This window comes from Clarias gariepinus, chromosome 7 (genome assembly GCF_024256425.1).
Source record: "Clarias gariepinus isolate MV-2021 ecotype Netherlands chromosome 7, CGAR_prim_01v2, whole genome shotgun sequence".
Classification (NCBI taxonomy): Eukaryota; Metazoa; Chordata; class Actinopteri; order Siluriformes; family Clariidae; genus Clarias; species Clarias gariepinus.
Genome location: NC_071106.1, coordinates 36,374,744 through 36,396,045, shown reverse-complemented (window position 1 = coordinate 36,396,045; position 21,302 = coordinate 36,374,744). Strand labels below are relative to the sequence as shown.

Below are 21,302 nucleotides of genomic sequence, written 5' to 3'. Positions count from 1 at the left end.
GTGTTGGACTGCTGATTAAAAAGTCCCAGGCTCAAACCCCAGCACCACCACCAAATTGGGCCCTTGAGCAAGGCCCTTAACCCTAAACTACTCAGATGTGTAATGAGATAAATGTAAATCGCTCTGGATAAGGGCACCTGACAAATGTCATAAATATAATAACTATATTAATAATAATGCAATATTACGAACTATTTTTGTTTACATGTTTGTAGAAGTGTAGTTTTCTTGGATTAAACAGTTAAAGTTGAAGAGATTTTAAACCTAGAACCATGTATTAACCCCACAGAGAAGCCTAACATTATTATAGGCTTTAATGTGTAAATGGGTTTATCTTATATTTATTATTTCAAATTAAGTGATTCTTCTTCTTCTTATTATTATTATTATTATTAGTAGTAGTATTAGTAATAGTTTGCCTTGTGTATTGTTTAATACATAGTCTTTTTCCAATAATTGTACATAACAGCACATAAGTAGATTACTATTCAGTTGTTTGGCTACACACCAGAAGCCTCGATGCCTCTCAGGGTAAGTGTCTAATTAACAGCATAAGTGTGTAATTAACACACTGAATGCGTCATTAACATAATTAACAGAGTTAAACCACACAAAGGTTAACTCCAGCAGGCTGCACGAGCAGATCGGGGTGTAATGAGAGCAGGAGAGGTTTTATTCGTGCTCATGAGCAGACCCATTGTAAACAACACATTCACATTGAAATCAAATGGAGCTTGGCAGTGGGACAGACACGCGACACGCGCATGCACGCGCACACACGCGCGCACACACACATTTTGGCTTTGAGTGGCTTTGAACCCTATTCACCATGTACGAGTCCCTGCGGTACACACATAAACACACACACACACACACACACACACGGACGAGCAGCTCTCACAGCGGTAAGTGTGCTGATTTAACGCGTCTCTGTAATTACATATACATAGGGTTCAGATATTCTTTAAAAATGTTCATATATATAAGAATATTTTTGAATAATATCAGAGCAATTACATAATATATAAGGATTAAACTCATGCTGTCTACCAGTTAAAATGTCGAAATAAATTCACATCATACACTTGGTTGTCTGTTTTGGTTGTCACTTTTTTTGTTGCAAAAAATAAAATAAATTAAAATGATAGAACAAACCCATAACACGAACTAAATATATGTTGTACAAAATAGCGTTTTATTACATATTACAGGCTGTATAAATAACCAACAGTTTCATTATACACATACTGTATAAAGACATAGGGTTTTTTCCATTTGTATGAACATTTTTCTTCCTGATCATGAAATTAATTTCAAATGTCATATTTCATACAAAAAATAAAGGTAACAAAGAGAAAATAAAGGTAATGTAAATAAGAGGTTTGATCACGTGCCCACCATGTTATAAAGATAAGCATGGTGTATATATATACAGTATATATTATATAATATATACTGTATATATAATATAGTATACATGTGTGTGTGTGGGTGGGTGGCTGTGTGTGTGTGTGTGTGGGGGGGTATTTATTATTTCTTTCAAATAAAATTTCCTTCTTCGCCAGTTTGTCCTTTATGACGTCACCATGAAGAAATCCTTAAAACCAGTGGCCACAGAAAAAAAAAATCATGATCAGGGTTACTACAGAAAATTTAACATGATCCACGAGACATAAATCCATGAGCTGTTGTTTTGTAGAATGGAAATCTTTAAATATTCTAGAAATGTTAAAATTTATGCTGTAAATCGTGATTATTTTTTACAGAATTATAACATATGAATAAATATAAATCAGTATTACCATGTTATAATATCTCTTTACTATAATCAAATTAATAATAATAATAATAATAATAATAATAATAATAATGTACAAACCGGACTAAATTACAACAAACAATTTCTAAACATTTCTGAAATGCCCTTGACCCTTTAAACTCTAAACCCTCCCCCATGTGCTACAAACCCGAAAACCCGACATTTTCTACCAAAACTGACCTTTAAACCTCGTTTCAGACTCAGTGAGTGAATGTGTGAGTGCGTGTTTATCTCTAAACATCAACAATATTTACAGCCGAATAAAACATGCTTAGAATAAAGATTTTACGAAAGAAAAGGAATAACGTCTGATAGCTGTTCTGTCGGATTTGCGGGTCAGTGAAGGTCATTGGAGGAGGAGAGTCTGTCTGAATGATCTAATTCATATTTATATAGCATGTCTTAGTCTTTAATCCGCTGTCCATTTTTTTCCAGACACAGATCTTTTTTTCTAAAACAAACAAACAAACAAACAAAAAAACGTTTTGTGCACAAACGCAGGTTTTGGGTTGCAGAAATCATCGTTGTGCAAAATTGGTCAGGAAATCTAAAAATAAACATATAGATTTGTGCTTAAATTTTTAGCCCAATGCTGAGTGATTTCATGCAAATCTGCAATATTATTCAAAAAAAAAATGTAATATATATTGTATATAATATGTAATATATATGTATTTTAATGTAAAATATATACTAATAAAACAGTATACATCTATCAGACTAAGAAATTTCACGCGCAAATGTGGATGGGTGCATTGATGTGTTGCGTTTATAACATCTATATGAAATAACTATTTAAAAATTCGGAGAGAGAGAGAGAGAGAGAGAGAGAGACTGGACACCTAAGAGCAATTATCTCGAATTACATAAATCTATGAGAAAGATCATTGGATCACAGCCTTAAGGTAAAAACAGACGTGGCATAAGGCCAAGCTACAACACACACACACACACGCACATGCAAATGTTTACAAAATGTTTTTTTACTTCATCCAATGAAGCTGACACTGGGATCAAAATCTATTTTCCCCCAGATGATCATGAGCTTTCTTCCCCTAAAACCTGCACCTATACAGACATGATGCTGCTTCATCCATGTCTCCTTGATACTATTATCCTTTACACTATGAATATTAAAGCTATTTTCATCAGTGAATGTGGCTATACTGTTGTATACAATTAAAAGGCTTAAGTTATTAAATTTAGACCATAACAAAACATTTTTTATTTAAATAAAAAGGAATTACGCTCCCAGTTGTGTGCACAAGTGTATAATGATCACACAAAGGACAACTTAAATGATATAATTTCTGGTCTTTCAAACAAAAAAAATCCAACATCCAAAGACAACACAAGAAGTGAATGACTTTAGGTTTCCTTTTGGGTCATCTTGGTCTAAGAGAGTGGTTCCGAGTGGTTCCTAAGATCGCTTCCAAAAAAGGTGCATCAACAAATAAGCTTCACTCTCTCACTGCATTTCACATCTGTGAAAAAAAAACACGCGTGTTGTCCGTTTCACCATGCGATTGGAAGCTCTGACGCATAAACCCGCGAATAGTATGATCACTTATATAAATATATTTTTATATATAAATTGATTTTTAGAAAATGAATCTTGTAAAAAAAAAAAAAAAAAAAAGGAGTGTATTAAACAGTTTTACAACAACAGTTTTTTTTTTGTAAGGGAAATTATTTTTGCCGCACACGACTGGCGCAGCAACGCAGCGTATAACGACATACAGCCTACATACAGGGTACATGACTTCTATAAACATATAGATATACAGTGCTTGGTTTTAGGAGTGTCTTGGGGCATCTTCCCTGTCTGTCGCTTTAAAACAAAGTGGGTTACAGAACAACATGAACAAAATTTCGGGTCTGTGATTTCATTGATGATTCCAGATGTTATGAGCTTGTAACATTCTATTCTATAAATGTTAAATCCTTGGCTAAATCACCATTTTAATACACTTTTAATCCCTCCTTAAATACATTTTCAAAATGAAGAAAAATTCTTAATTTTGAAAAACATCGTAAAACATTTTAAAAAAATATATCCATCTAGATATACTTAATTCACAATTAACAGCTAGATATCCAATGGTCCAACCTAATCTTACACAATGTTCTGTCTACTAACTGAGGAAATATTTTGTTACTGCATATAAACCAATAGTCTGATCATGATATATATAATACGAGCAAATAAAAAAAACGCATCCTTTTCTGAGATAGAGCAAACAAACCAAGCAAACAAACAAACAAACAAATAAATATAACTGCAGTCAAAATGATTGGTTTGATCATAGCCTACCCTTATGTTTGCATGAATATAATTCCCGCAGTGTTTTTACTGAACAATAGAGGGCGCCATATGAACACCTGACCTGCTAAGTTCAACATGACTGTACTGAAGTGAAAGGAAGGAAGGTGACCAAAAACGACCAAATGTATGATTGTAATACGTTTCACACCAGTATCATGATTATTTTAGTGTTAAATGTGCTAAATGTCTTAAAACGAAATGATAATGCAAAGAGAAGAGTAGTTGACCCTGTGCAGGGTGGATTGGTCTAAGACACTATGGATTATAGTTGCCAGGGCCTTGTGGTTAAACAAGTGACAAGGGCTACATTTTTACTAACCATCTGACTAGAGATGTATAAATTTACTAGAAGTGTAGGCTACAAAACTGTCTGCAGAACAGAAATGCTTTTTCTCTCAATCTCTAAACAAACCACTATAATAAGGGTATAATAAAACACCAGTGCAGTGTAGGCTATATTACAACATATATAAAATAATATAATTACACATGTAATGTACACAATAGTTTCCATGTTAAAATATTAATATAATAAGTCATCCAACGGTTTTAAACTTTAAAATTTAGGTGATAGACGTTAGAAATAAAACATATATACATTTAGATAGTTTAGAACAAAAGGTATACTTGGGCATAATATTAAAATTATGTTGCAGGTTGAGCTTGGTCCCTAAATCATTTGGCTGAATGAAATATTAACCTTGAAAGATCAATTGTTTAAAAATGTAAAACAGGTGAAAAAAGGACATAGCTTAATAAAGAAATGCGTAAAAACGATCCATGCGTATTTTAATACTAGGGAAAAGGTTCTGTGGATGGAATTTATAAGTGACATTGGAAATCAGTTTAGGTGGGAAAAAGACACACGACAAAACCAGGTGTACAGAATCAGAATATAGGATTTAGATTGAATAAAACCTCTCTCTGTCTCTCTTAACCTTTATTCTTCACCTATTATACTGAATTCACGCTTCCATCAAAGCAAAACTCATGGTGACTTTGCGGCGGAAAAAAGTAACAGATTGTCAGATTAATTAGGCTGCAGGACCGCAGGACGGACACTGGAACACTTCAGCACAAAGGAATTATCATGACAAAAGCTGGTCGAGTGGAAAACCGGGTCAGAGTAAAAAAAAATAAATCAACAGAAGTCAGAAGCTGAATATGAAATGGTGAGACGCGGAAAACATTTTGCGCAGGTGGGAAGGTTGTGGATCTCTGGAGCTCATGGACACGCACACGGACACTCGGCATGGAGGCCTACAATCACTCTTTCTGTTGATCTATCAACCCTGTTATTAGTTTCATCTCTCTTTATTTCTCTCTCATCCATGTTAATCAGTAGATTTCATAAGATACGCGTGCCACTGATTGACTACCATGCGCAAAAAAAGACATTCAGTGAAGCAGTGTGAAGCTTTAGAGAGAAATACAACACGGTGCATTAATAATAATAATAATAATAATAATAATAATAATAGAAAAAATACCAGATAAAGAAATAAGGTCAATAACAATAAACATAAGCATGACAATTTCTATATACATTGTACATATGTTATATATTAGTATATTTAATTGATGTAATATTATATTGTAAATAATTTGTCAATATATTTATCCTTATTAATACTTGTACTGAACTTGTTTCTAACACGTAAAACATTTGCTTAAAACATTCAAACATATTATCCATTCCACATTCTCCATACGTGGCATAATAACAGCCTAAATATACTTCTTCAATTTAAATTATTGTTATACTTTGAATATACTTAATTAAAATCACAAGATGAGTCACAATTCACACTTGTTATTTTCGTATTAGTGACATCACAGATATTACAGACTATTATGCCTAAAATCAATATTTATTAATGTTAGTTATTATTAGTCTATACAACTAAATACAAGATACAACAAAATACATCAGATGTTAATTTAGATATATATTATAAACCATTATACCATATACGTTATTATGGTTTATAGCCATATAATAGGCTATAAACCAGTATGTATATTATTGAGTCCAGTTGGATTGACATGATGAGCTTAGTATGAGTAATAGATGAATAATTCCGCCTTTTGGAGAAAATAACCGGAAAAATATATTTAAAAAAAAACAAAAAACAAATGCATAAAGATGAAATGCAAAACACGTGTACAAGGCGACATGAACGCAAACACTGTTTCTATTCACCTGCTTTAATAAAACAGCATTTAAATATTGATTATGATATGAAGGCATCCCCCCACTCCAATAAAATGGAGATTGTGATCCAGATTTAGACCAGGTTAGTTAGTTTAGTTAGTTAGCTAGTTAGTTAACTAAGCACTGTGCTTGTAATACCACCCTGTATCAAATCTTTACCGCAAATACATCAAGTGACTAAAACAGTCTCTAACATTCTCTATGTGCATGTTTGTTTTGCCAAACAAAATATTTAGACGATATCCTTGCCTAATTCCATCACTCCCCCCCCCTGCCTCCCCATACCCCCCCCCCTCCTCCCTTTATTCTAACCCCCCTCCTCCTCATCTCCCTCCCTCCCACCCCGGCTCCAATCTCATTGATCCAGGAGGAGCTAATTAGCCCTTCCCGCCGTGCCTGTGTAATAGTGCGCATGCGCACTGGGCTAATTCCAGCCATTTTTTGCAGGAAACTAATTAGCAGGAATAAAGACTGAACGGGTTTTTTTTTTCCTCTCTCTCTTCGCTGTCGTCCAGCACCGCTTTCTCCTCTTCCCCTCTCTCTCTCTCTTTCTCTGAGCAAGCCAAGTCGTCTGCGTTACAACCAAATACTCGTTTTTTTATGTTTGTTTGTTTGTTTTTTTACGTTCTTTAAAAAAGGCTTTAAGAAAACCGTAAGACGGGGATATAAATAGAAATATATACCTCTTTGACTGTTTGTTACTACTACTAATAATCTAGAAGCTATCTGACCAAATGGAAGTACGCGAGTGGGATGTATGAACGCGGCGCGTGGACGGAGCCTGAGGAACGCGGACGTCGGGAAAACGCAAAAACAAAACCCGCACAGAATGTAAGTTTGTTTCCTGTTGAATGGGCTTTACAGTAAGGCTTGTGCTTTCCGCTTGTTTTATTTGTCTAGCCCTGACTTTCTTGCCCTGTTTCAACCTATGGTGTAAGGGTTTTAAGGTTTAGCGCCAGTGTTTTTCTCCTGTTTGTTTCCAGGAGTTACTCGGTTAGTCAGTTATTTTACTCGGTTGGTTAGTTTGTTGCGGGTGTTGTGTTACCTTGTTGCTCAGACGTCCTTGCTCAGAAAACATGTAGAAACCTGAACTCACATCCTGAGTGCTTATCTTTTTGTGTGTGTGTGTGTGTGTCTGTGTGTGTGTGTGCAAACATGGGCGGTGTGTTGTAGCTAACACCCAAGCGACAACAACAACAGCATGCAGTTCTTCCCATTAAAATGTTGTCCGATGCCGAAAAGATCCGATCAAAGACACATTAAAATATAAACATATAAAAACACAATCACAATAATATAATAATAATAAAAATAAAAATCCAGATCTAAAGTGAAACATCCAAAGAGGTCTGATCTCAAATCCAGGACTTCTGATGCACGCTGTTTAAACTTTTAAATTTTCAAACAGTTGAAACTTTGTATCCATAAACAATCTTGTTTAAAAAAAAAACTTTAAACAAATGTAGCGACTCACTGTTTGAACCCTGTTTGATCCGAAAACACAGAGTTTATTCCACTGACTGTAGCTCTTATTAGCTGTCATGTATCATATCACAGCAAAAAAAAACAAGCAAAAAGCAGTGTTTCCCAAAAAGTATGGAGAGCATAGAAAGGTTCCTGTGTGTGAGGAAGGGAATGGTGATGTGGATAAAAAAAAAAAAAAAACACACACACACACACACACATTGGGTCATTCCACGATCATCACATCATGGTGGAGAAAGGAATGGAGTGAATGAGGGAGAGAGGGAGGGAGGGGGTACTCGGGGTCAAAGAGTCCAGACTTACAAGTCAGAGGTCACAGTGTTGGAGAAAGAACGGTGGAAAAAAAAAAAGGCAGATAAGTAGTCGTGAAAGAAGGCGAGAGTGAGAAGATGACAGCAGGAGATACTGCAGGCACAGCAAGATGGAAATTACATCTGTGTGTGTGTGTGTGTGTGTGTGTGCGCGCGTATGTGTGTTTGTAAATCCCTGGTGTTTGGGTGTTTGCTGGACCAGAAATAATTTCCATAACCTTAAAAAAAAATCATCATATCACATCATCAAGTCTTACTCACTTCCTGAGCCAGAAAAGCACAAGACTAAGCCATATTTCTGTTTAATATCACGTTCTCCTGGCTGTCGTCTAGGTTTAAAGAAACCAGAAACTGTTGTTACACACACTGTTTCTGTTACTGTGCAGGTTTCGCTGTCGTTTTTTTTTTTTTTGGTGCTAATTTATGGTTGATGTCCAAGTTTAAAATGCAAAACTCATATTTTTCCAACCTTATCCAGATGTTTGTTGTATTAAAAAAAAAATTAAAAAGCAAAATGTTAACAAGTACAGTTACAGTTCAACACCAGTGAACATGTTATTTCCATTTATTTAGCATACTACTCCTGAACCGCCCTATTTCCGCTTCTACGATTATTAGTATTTATATCCCTTGTCACATGTAGTCCCTGCATAAGAAATGGAAGTATATTTTTATAAATGTTATTATTTTTTGGTATTGTAAGGCATTCCACCATTTGCAGACAGTTTGTTCTTGATGAAACATGATTCTATGAGAACTGCTGCACATTTCATTCCTGGGTTTCTGATGATGGGAATGACAAAAATACCTCCTTGACTTGACTAGTGGGTTGAATTACAGGCTTTTATTAATCTAATGCTTTTCCGCCGATGTAGAACATTCATGAATAATTGTTGCTTTGTTTTTCGACTCAAACCAAGCACATGTGAGCGCATAGTTGAAATATTTAAAAGATGCCGAAATGTGTAACTAAGCTATAATTATCATTCTCTGTACTGCTGTGCTAACCTGTCCTGTTAGTGTTTGACTTGAGAACTGACAGTGTTTGTTTAGTGCATAAACAGTGGGGACGGGAATCGATAGGTAGAAGCCGATACGATACGATACCGACGATGTCATTTGCTAATTTGATTCAGGATTTTATAAATATTGCAATGCGATATTTTATTATAATTCTAAACAAACTTTTAAACACTTTTGTTTTTCTAAACAAATAATTTGCACCTACTACCCACAATGCTATGCTGTGTAAGTTGTTTAGAGTGCACCACCTGCAGGATGGTAGAGGCATGGCAACATATTACTGCCTCAAAATCAAACATATATACATTTAAAATGAATTTTTGGTTTTTGTCCCCAATCTGTAATAAACAGTAGTATTTTTGGATTGTTATAATGTTATCTTTTTATTTATGTATTTATTTTCTTACTTATTTATCATGGTTTGGGCAAGGGTTCATAGGAGTGGTTTAATAAGGATGAAAGTTATGCAGATCATAACACTGTGGCACAACCACAGACGCCTCCACCACCACCACCATCATCCACAAGAGCGGTGTTCTTCCTAACAGACGCCGTGGTGAAGCCTGCTGATTTAACACCTCTGCTGATCGAACATGTTTTTTTTTTTTTTTTGTTCATTCCTCCATGCGTCATTGTCGTGTCTGAGATCGGATGACACCTCAGCGGGGTGCCCATGTTCCTGTGTGCCACCGTTCGCATCCCACAGAGATAAAAGTTCAAGATGGTAGTTTATACACTCCCACGTATTCAACATAATGGTGGTGGATAAATTGTTTAACATGATGTATATGGAATATTACAACGGATATAAAATAAAACAATGCGTTGATTTCAGTTTGGGCAAAAGTGCAGCATTTTTTAGTTCGACTTTTAAGTTTTCACGCTCGAACTAGGATGCTCCCGAGGTCACAGACCCTACCTGAGGTTGTTTTTGGAGTTGTGTAGCTTCCGAAATAGATCTCAACTGGATTTATTTATTAAAAAAAAAAAATAAATAAATAAAAAAAAAATATATATATATATATATATATATATATATATATATATATATATGACAGTGTAATTACTACTATAATATGCTCTAAATATATAACTAAATAATGCAATAATCCATGTAACATGTAGAACCTTACACACTGTAAACAATTAAAAAGTACTGTATAGGAATATAAATATAGCTATATTTAATATAGCTTAGTGATTGATATTTAGATATTTGTATAAATTATAATATGTGTTATAACACTGTGTAAATAATCACACATTAAGCAATCTCCATAAATTATTATTATAAAACATTTTTATAATAATAATAATAATAATAATAATAATAATAATAATAACAAAATCGTTATGTGTCAAAGGTCTTTACAGAAATTAATAGAAATGAAATAGAGTTTACTTAAAAAAATAAAAATAAACACTTTACTGAAGTGTGTGTGTGTGTTTGTGTGTGTTTTTACTGTTGCAGATCTTATTGTGCAACTCCCTGATGTTCACACTCTAAGCGTAGTGCACTCCTGAGCAGTGTGTTCCGATGGAAGTGCACTTGGAAGTGTGTGTAACAGCTCAGTCATTATTGTGTTTGTGGGGAGTGTGTGTGTGTGTGTGTGTGCGCGCGCATGCGTACACCACCGCTTTCTCTGCTTATCATAACAATGGCTGCGGTTAGTGTGCACACACACACACACACACACACTCTCCCCGTCGCTCTGTTGTCACACCACACACAGTCCATGGGGCCCTGCTTCTGAGCTTGTGTCCCACTGCGTGTGCGTGTGTGTGTGTGTGTGTTACATTACACCGCACGCTGTCTACACACGTTTAATAAAGACAGACGCATAACAGAAACGTTTCACTGATTGAGTCTCTCAATTCTCATCAGATTCCTCAGCAAATATTGAGTCACACTGTGCTCTCGGAATAAAAGCGTGGCGAGGAAAGAGAGTGTGTTTGTGTGTGTGGGTGTGTGTGTGTGTGTTAGCTGTGGCTCTGTGAGGTTTAAATAGAATTCGAAGCTTATCACAGAAGCAGGAGCTCGAGTCAAACAAGGGTCAGGACTGCAGTGTGTGGAGCGAGGGAGAATTTTAAAGATGAGTCTTCGAGGGGCTAAAGTGCGCACGAAACACACACACACACACACACACACTTATAAATAACACTTTAATATTGGATTTAAATCATGTGCTGGTGAGATTGTAACCTAATAATAAACCCTGAAAATAGCATTAAGTATTCTGGATTCCTCAGTAAGTACAGTTAATCATGTGGGTTAGTGTCTTATACCGAATATTAAATAGTCATTGTTTAAAGCTAAACTGTTTATTATAGATCATAAGGTTATGTCATGTTAATATATTAAAAGTTAAAAAGCTAAAAATGTTTGTGTGTTGGTTTATAGCTTTTTTACAAGTTTCACACTCTACTGAATATTAAACATTAGTATGCATGCATGACGGGCAAAAATATATCCTATACAGTATAATATTGATGCATAAGTAGCTAGAAATGATGATTTCTTTGGAATCCTCGCGTGATGAAAGGATGAGAGGTAAAGAATTTTAAGCTTTAACGGTATACCTGCCTAATCTGTGCAACCCGACCTGTTCTTTTTTTTTTTTTCTTCTCCAAAACGTACGTCAGTATTTCTTGCCCGAGAAGTCGTAACAAAGGTCTGGTGTTTACTGTAAATCTGGCGTTTGTGTCGAGAGCCTGTCATGTCTGAACACGAGGACCAGAGAAGCGACCTGAGCGCAATCCACATGTGAGTACACGGTTATTAAGCCTGAATGCACAGTCGAGCAGCAATATGGTAGAAGCTGCGAGATTACAGACGATCACAGGAGCGGATAAGCGAAGAATACATCCAGCCCCGAAGGAGCTGCGAGCTCACAAAGTTGCTGGCTTTTAAAAACACACACCAGTGGAGAATGCTTAAAGCCACTTCTCGCCAGTGCTCCCTCCGCTTCTGTCTCCGGCTACAAATTAAACCCAGAGCGGAGTGAAGGAAAGAGCCGAAAGCAGGCATGATGCGAAACGTATATCAGCTGTGAAATACGGACGCCGAGCAAACCGGACGCCTCACAGCTGAATGGACGGCAGGACGGCAGGGCGGGAGCACGAAGCAGTTCCGAGCCAAAAGGTGGAACGGTATTGACACGCCAAGTCACGTCACTTGACCCGAATCCAGTTTTCTATCCATTTCACTTACTGATGACAAGACGGAGCAATAAAATCGTTCACACACATCCACACACGTGCACGCACAAAAACCAACTGTACGGACGCACAGCATGAGGGTCATACACTGTACATTAAATCCACTGTAAAAGATTTGTATCTGAATGCCAAAACACGATCATTTCATTTATTGTTTATTGAATTCTTAGGATTCATTACATTGGGAATAAAAAAGTCCTTGCAAATGCTGATGGTCTAATGATAAAGAGCTGATATGTATATAGTCTGATTTATGGCTCTGAGCTTTGTAGACTGATTAGTGTTCAATCAACTTTATGACGACAAAAATAAAGGCAGCTTGTTAGGCCGGGTGCTCAGAGACAGAGATGGTATCAGAAACCGATGCAATCATGTTTTTCATTCCTTAAATACATGAATAAATCATGTGGCCACCCGATACGATACGATACCATCATGATACCCGGGTGCCAATTCTTTTCGTATTGCGATTATGCAAGTAACACAGTTTTATAAAAAAAAATATATATATATTTTTTAAATCCATGAACCATGTTAAAAAAAGTGTCAAGTCATAACTTTAAAGCTTTATCTATTTAAACAATACAAAATAACTTCAAAGGCTCTGAAGTCTAAAATGTAACTTATAAACAAATAAAACTTAAAAACCTAAATTTTTACAATGTAACAGGTATCTCTGGTATGTTATTCGTCGTAATAATTTTTATCAGTAAAAATAAACTTCGCTTTTACATGCAAAAACATGATCTTTTTTCGCCTGCCATTGTCTGAATAGTTTAGAGCGCCACCTGTAGGATTGTACAGGAACAACGACGTTTCTTCACTTTAAATGCAAATACATATGGACATGAAATGGATTTGTAGTATACTGCAGAAGAACATGATCTTTTCCAAGAAATGTCTAGACAGTGACTGTGGTATTTTAATCAGTGCTTAACTACTGTTTCTTACAGTTTTTTCCTGTATTTTCCGATTATAACGTTACATGCCGTCACTGAGTTCTTTATTCTGATTGGTCAGAAAGAAGTCATTACGGAATAATACTGTAGGTAGAATGCTCGAGACTGTTGTTGTTGTCGCATTTGGTTCTCATATTACTGTTCCATGGTGTTGATGTTTGTTGAAATGGTATGGTGTAGTGTAGTTAATACCATGCACAAAGATAGTCTCTTTGATGGCGGGACAAAACCTCAGACAAATGCTCCTCTCTGAGTTTTCAGGAAACTGTACACGGTGTGACACTAGAGGAGTAAAAGACATTGTGGAAAAAGTTCCTTCATTTCAGTGGATCCAATTAAAGAACTCAAGCCTTTGATGGTTTATTTGACTTCACAAAGTGTGGAAGCATGAGACAGGAGGAACTTTTACAAAATGAAAGAGCTAATAGCTGAGTATATATTTATATAGCTGTTATTATAATAATGATATAATAAATTATATAGTGAGCTATAACTCACACTAAAGTTTTTTGCTTTGGCATTTCCCTCCACCTCGCTTGATGCGCTTAAAGTTAGGAATACAATACAAGATCAGAAATACAAGGTTGTGTTTCACTTGGCCAATACAATAATAGAAAAAGGACCAAAAAAAAAAACAAAACAAAAAAAACCCCCAAATTTCCCTCTGAAATCACTCCAAGGTTGTATTGACTCGCCCTCTTGTACTTCATGTATTTCCTCTTTCTCTCGTTGGAGTTCCATAAAATGCAAACATTATCAGTAAAGCTATTGATTTGGGTTCTGCTCCATTTTTTTTACATCATACTTGCAATTTTCTGTTTTTTGGTTTTCTTTTATATCGATCTGATTCCTGAATTAGAACTTAGAAAGAACGTATTAAAGTACTTAAACCAGGACAGCTTCGGACACAGAGCCTCCTCTTATCCTCATGCTCTCATTTCCCGTTTCAGTCCTTTTGACTCTTAGTGATCATATTTGGGCGTGTCTTCCAAGAAACACGGCAGCTTTCCATTTTCAGGTCTCGTCCCTTGTTTGGCCCTTTAATGTCTAAAATCTAGAATTACAATCTTTTTGTTGTCACGAATAGAGTAAAAGCTTTTTTTTCACTATAGTCCCAGCTATTCTCTCTCTCTCTCTCTCTCTCTGGTCTCTTTCACTTTTTTTGAAGTCTCCTTTGTCTTCTCGATGGACTTAGTGTTTCTAATGGAAATGGTGCATTAAATCAGAGATCAAAGGCAAGCGTGAAGCAGAGGGGCAGCTGTCCAAACAGACGGGGGGGGGGGATGGAGGGCATAGGGGTTACTAACACTTGAGTATACACTGGCTGCTACAGGTATTAATATTGATTGTAGCTAATTTCTGAAACATGACATGGCAGCAGGATTTGTACTTCTGCCTATTTTGTTAACGTTACACAAATACAATCGCTGTACGATCGTTTCATGCCCGTGCATGCTTCAAATTCGGTCGTTATGAATAAGAGAGAGAGAGAGGCTTAGGACTATGAACATGTCTGTTTGCAAATCAGTACTGCTTCTCATGCACACGGAGAGAATCATTGACTTTCGCATCGCTTATGATTAATATCTGCGTGGCATGCTCCACGTGAGCGTTCAGCTTCGCTACTGGGAAACTGCATGTTTTGCCTCGTGAAGCCACTTTATCGAGGAATGGATTGAGCTTCAGTCGGCTAACACATCCGTAGCACAGTGCTAGCATCCTGCTCCCGCTTCCAGTAAGTTGCTTAGCATTTAAACTATTGATTTTCCTATAAGCACTTTAACCCTCTCCAGCAGCCAGGATCAGAAGGAGCTCAATATAACCCTCTGAATCTCAGCACAATCTGCAGTTTTACTGCAGGGTTGAGCAACTACCCTTACGTTCGTGTGTGTGTGTGTGTGTGTGTGTGAGTGCGTAAGAGTGTGTATACACACAAATAAACACACACATTAATAAAAGTACCCACAGCCTTCTACATCAACATGCACGTTAACTTTAAAACCTGTAAAACCAAGAGCCTTAAAAAAAAAAAAAAGCATGTTTCAGAATACAGTTAAAAAAAAATTCTCAGTTGTAAAGGGTCTATGCAGAATCATAGAACAGGGTTTGAGCTGTTTTTTTTTTATCATACCCAAAGAACTTTTGCAAAAGCTTTATAAAACACTGGTTTCTAAGAATGTCCTAATTACTGTAATTAGGGTTGCTACAACATTCAAATCCGGTTAATGTAAACAAAAGGCTTCTTTAAAGGTCTCACATTTTACTATTTCTTTAACAAGTTCACACAGGTCCCAGAGCTTTCACAAAATGTGTGTGTGTGTGTGTGTGTTTATGTGTGTGTGTGTTAATGCTGACTTTATTTTGCTCCTCCTTCTACAAATGAACTGTTTCACTGTCTATTTAAATAAGCTAAAAAGAGGGAGGGGCTTTTCTTATATGAGGTCACAAAACCAGGTTTATTTAAGCCTTGGGCAGTACAAAAATAGAAAACGGATAAAAAAAAAAAACAGGGCATTTTTTTCTCACACATACATCGGAGAGCCATGTGAGGGTCCAAAAATTATTATTTTTTATTTTTTGCACAATAGGTCCCCTTTAAAGGGTACATTTGGATAAATAAGGGTACTACACTTAATGCTAAGGTTAGAATGAAAACCATTATGGATCCATCTGGATGAAAAAAAGGAAACTTTAAGAATTGTACAAAGAACTTAAGATGAACCCCTTTTCTGTGTTTTCTAAAAGGCAACTTACTGAAGGTGACAGATGTAAGGGAATTGACAGGCAGAGGTATTAGGTGAAGAGATTTGAGCAATTCCAAGAAACTTTCCTCATGCAATATTCAGCTTTCAGATATGCAGCTTTGCAAAGAGCTATTGATTGCAGTATAGTGTTTTGTGTTTTTTTGATCACTGGTATGCTTTCTCTCTCTCCCTCTCTCTCTCTCTCTCTCTCTGTCCATATACAGTGACTGTGTCACATTTTCTGTTATAGGAAGACCCCTGATTTTTACACGTAAAAAACATAAATTTTGTGTATAGCATGTTTACATCTAAAGTGGTCCTCACATAAATGTTAGTTTTGTGTCAATACCAAAAGCGGTTACTGTAACTCAAGCATCTTCGCCTCTCTTTCCCTCTGTATAGGTCTGGCTGGGATGAGAATGTCCAGTAACTGGAAGGATGGAGTGCTGTGACTCTGTCTCAGAAGACGGAGCCTCTGGCCCTTGTGTAAACCAGCCTCCAGGGATCTGCAGCCCACCATCCTCCATGCTACTACTCCTACAGAGAGAGAACACCTCTCTTCTGAACTCAGCCAGCCCACCCAGCCAGGGTGAACCCGAGTGGAGGAAAGAAGCGAAGGCGCAAAGCAAGGGAGAAAGGAGAGCTTTTGCAGATGGACACGAAGAGGAAGAGGGGATCGCTAAAAAACAGGTTGATGCTTGTCCTGTGGGTGACTTTTTCGAGCGAAGAGGAGATATAAAAGGCGAACATGATGAGGGGGGTGATGAAACTGATAAGGTAGAATGCCAGATCATCTACCAGGCTGATGGGTCCGCTTGTATCCTAGAGAGCCAAAGTCAGCTGCCATGTAATGGGGTTCCATCCTCATCTCGTCCATCTTTTGTTAGCTCATGCCATTACTCTTCTTCCCAAAGCTCTACTTTGAAAAGCTTCCATGTCTTCCACCCTAAGAACTGGTGCCACCTCTCTAGTGATATTCGCGCTTTGCTGACCTGCCAATCCAAAGATAGAGCTCCTGCCAGAACGGGTTCTTTTGGAGCAGAGCTAGCACTGCTTGGCAAAGAACAACCTGTCCTGGTGTGCTTTCTGTGTCGTCTGTCATTCAGTCGTGTGCATGCTTTTAGAGGTCATGTTTCACAGCTGCATGGTATCATGGTTACTCCGGAGGAACAGCAGTTGCTTTTGCTCCAGCACACCTGTGCCATCTTGCAGCCTGTAGGCCCCAGTAACCTCCCACTCCTAAGCTTCCTAGAACCAAAAACTAGCAACGTGCCAACCCAATTAACAACCACAGCTTTAGGGCGCAACAAGGTGGCCATGCAAAGTCAGGAAGACAGGGAGCACCTCCAGATCTCTGAGCCAGGACTTCCTCTTCAGCCCTCTCTACCCAGAGTCCCCCTTCCTACCTCAGTGCTGAGCCCTGCCAAAGACCCTTCAACCCTGGGCAGAGAGGGCCCACAGAGGAGCAGTGATGATGGTGGAGGTAGCAGAGAAGGAGAGGAGAGGTTGAGTTCAGAGGTAGTTTCCACTGCAGAGGATGTTGCGAGCGGTATTAGCAGCAGTGGTAGACAAGGGCACATTACTGAACCGGCTCTTTCAAACCAAAGCAATCCCAAATCTCCCAACTCTGTCACAGTAGCAACCAGCTTTATTAACAACACCAAATCTCTCACAGACTCTGAGTTAGAGTGTGGAACAAGCTTTAACTGCCACGGCCCTGCTGCGGTATCCTCTACTGTGCATACCTCGTCCACAGTCGCTACTCCAAAAGAACTTTCCAACCTAGAGAGTGCGATGGAAACAGAACCAAATAACCTGTCAGAGAAGGGTAGTGCCATGGCAAAAGAACCAAATGACAACACGCCAGATGTCACTAACTCTAATCTACCTAGTAACCATAGCACCTGTCAGTCACCCACCGTCACCCCACCTCTGTCCCAGACTACCAAATCTCAGCTCGAGGAAGGACAGGTGGAATTTGGGTCTAGAGGAAATATATTAGCTGGGGGTGAACAAGACTTTATTGTTGGGCGGGACAACAGCCAGGGATCTTCTTATTCTTTTGTTGGCCAAGTGAATATGACACACTCACGCAACTCCTGCAAGACACTGAAGTGCCCTAAATGCAATTGGCACTATAAGTACCAGCAGACCCTTGAGGCTCATATGAAAGAAAAACACCCCGACTCTGATGATGGACAGTGTCCATATTGTGCTAGTGGGCAAAACCACCCTCGCCTGGCTAGAGGGGAGACTTACACCTGCGGGTACAAGCCTTTTCGTTGCCAGGTGTGCCAGTATTCCACCACCACCAAAGGCAACCTGAGCATCCACATGCAGTCAGATAAACACCTCAACAACATGCAGAATCTGCAGTCGCAGACACGTTCTGATGCTCCAGCAGTCCAGCCTAGCCCCATGACTCACACGCACTCTACCCAGGCCCCTTCTCCGTCTCCTAAAGTGCAGGGACGTGCATCATGGCGGTGTGAAGTATGCGACTACGAAACCAACGTAGCTAGGAACCTTCGCATACACATGACCAGTGAGAAGCACACACACAACATGCTCCTTTTGCAGCAGAACCTGGCTCATATGCAGCGTCAGCATCGGCAAAATGCTGCAGAGCTCTACCCATACTGCCAGCCTCAAACCAGGCTTCCCGACCCCACCAGCATGATACAACCAGGTGGAGAAACCATGCAGGAGTCTCTTCGGAAGTCAGCGGATGAAGAACCCCCAGAGGCGCTTTTTGAATGTGCACTGTGTGGTCATTTTTCCTCAGACAGCTTGGTTGCTCTTAGTCAGCACCTGGCCATGCAACGCTCGCTTCCTGATGCTGACTGGAGAGGCACGACCGGTGATGCCCACCTTTGTCGGCTATGTCATTACGCCACGCCTCTGAGAGCCAACTTCCAGCTGCACTGCCAAACAGACAAACATCTGCAGCGCTACCAACTAGCAGCACACCTTCAGGAAGCCAGCAGACGCCATGGAAGCCCCGAAGAAGAGGAGGAGTGGATGCTCAGGTGTGTCGCCGCTGGTGTCCAGGTGCAACTGAGATGTAACGCATGTTGTTACGAGGCCAATAGCTTGGAGAAGCTGAAACTGCACACAATGAACTCGAGACACAAGGCCAGCTTAAGACTATACAAGGTAAATTCTTGGAACCGTGACCGTTTTTGTAGTTGACTATTTAAAAAAGTTTTTATACCTTAAATGGTCGTTCTGCTTGTCCGGATGCAGGAATCTTTAAAGGTTATATGTAGAACCAGGCAACAAAAGTTTTAACAAAAGCTTTTAAGTATAAACATGTTAAGAATTTAGAAAGTTTACACCATTAAACCGTCCTTGTTGAAGCTGATTTCTAAGAGTGTATGTCTAAACACTTGATTGCAATTTTTCTTCTTTCAGGATGTGAATACTTAACGTTGATAAGCTAACTGGTTCTAGAAAGTATTTGCTTGTTTCTTCACTCTTGAACTGAGCTTGCTGTCTTCTATTTAAGGCTTATTTATCAGAAAAGTCAATAAGGCTTTTTATATTTTACTGTTTCTATAGAAACAGCTAATTTACTGGAGGCAGCATTTGTCAGATTCTCTTATTCAGAGCGACTTTTTTTCATATCCTTGTGAACATACATGTGAAAAGTTTATGGGGTTAAGTGCCTCGCTCAAGGGCCCACCAGTGGCAAACTTTCCATTGGTAGTGATAAGAATTGTCAACCGCTTGTTGTCAGTTTAAACATCTACAGGTATATCTAACTGGTGGATGATGATGATGGTTTTACTGTAGAGTCACTGCTGCACACCTGACAGTGCTTACATGCATTTCTTCCGCCTATCATCCAGCTCCGTCTTCCATACAGTACCAGTCAAAACTTGGGACACACCTTCTGGTGCAGTTACTTTCTAGAACAATTTGGAGATTTCAACACTATGAAGTAACACGTATGGGATTATATAATTAAGTAACAGCATCAACAACAAAAGTCAGTTCTTATTTTAAAATAAGGTCAGCTGTTCTGGGAACATTTGCAAAACCCATCAAGCACCATGATGAACCTGTCTCTCATGATGACCTTCCCAGGAAAGCAAGACCAACACTTACCTCTGCTGCAGAGGAGAAGTTCATTTAGAGTCACCAGCCTCAGAAATCACCAATTAACAACCAGCAATACAGATTAGAGCCGTTATAAAGGCTTTACAGGGCAAAAGTAACAAATACATCAATGTTCAAAGGAGATGCCTTCAGCGTTGTTTTACAGAGTAGAAAAAAAAATCAGGAAAGACCATGGAATTAGAAGTTGTGTCCAAAATTTTGACTGGTAACATATGTCCATGTCCTCTTATCCGCTTCTAAACACGTAAACTGGATCTTTGCCTAATATGAACTTGTAATATCTTAAGTTAAGATCTTCTTTCTCATTCATGGGGCTGCAGGGACGTGCTAAGCAAGCTGAGGATGAAATTGTGATCTTGCCCTCAGGCCTCTGTGGTCTGTTTAGTAATGGAGATTGATGGTGTGTTATTTTTCCCTCCTGCTAATGTGACCCATTAGTCCAGTCCATAGGCAATGAGTTTAGCGTTCAGTAAAGCGCGCTAATCAGTCGTTCTCTTGGTGCAAACTGTTTGTTGCAGAAAAACAAACAGAAGACATTGTCGTGTATACGTTGGGTGTTTTGTAAAAAAAAAAAAAAAATCTGTGGGTTATAATGAATATAAACTTATTTTTATAGTATATCAGCATTACATATGAGCTGATTTGAGGTTTGTGAGGTATTTATTTCAAAATACGCTATATGGGCAAAGGTATTTGGCCAAACCTGCAATCGCATCGTACCCAAATGCATCTACTTCAGTATAGGGTCGGTCCCCCTTTTAGCAGCTATAACGGTTTCCACTCTTTTTCGAAAGCTGTGTTTCTGTGGGAATTCGTGTCCATTCATTATGTAGAGCATTTACGAGGTCAGGCACTGATGTTAGATGAGAAGGCCTGGCTCCCAAAGGTGTTTAATGGGGTTGAGGTCGGGGATTAGAGTAGAAAAAGAGACTTCCCCAATCTGTTGCCACGAAGTTGGAAGCATGGCATTGTCCAAGTTGTCCAAATACTTTTGCCCATGTAGAGTAAAATGTTAAATTTTGAGTGGGATTAATACTTCATGCTGGGTGTGGTGTGTTTGTTGTGCAATTTCTTTAATT

General features: G+C 38.3%; 1 protein-coding gene across 1 annotated transcript in view; it reads left to right on the top strand.

Moving 5' to 3' along the window:
* Nucleotides 1-6,810: 6,810 nt before the first annotated feature.
* The window catches only part of zfhx3a (zinc finger homeobox 3a), a 32,946-nt gene continuing 18,454 nt past the window's right edge, over nucleotides 6,811-21,302 (top strand). Inside the window, exons 1-2 of the mRNA XM_053500389.1 lie at nucleotides 6,811-7,191; nucleotides 16,504-19,257. Coding sequence (XP_053356364.1) covers nucleotides 16,540-19,257 — 2,718 coding nt within the window. The 5' untranslated portion in view covers nucleotides 6,811-7,191; nucleotides 16,504-16,539. The remainder of the gene's footprint in view (nucleotides 7,192-16,503; nucleotides 19,258-21,302) is intronic.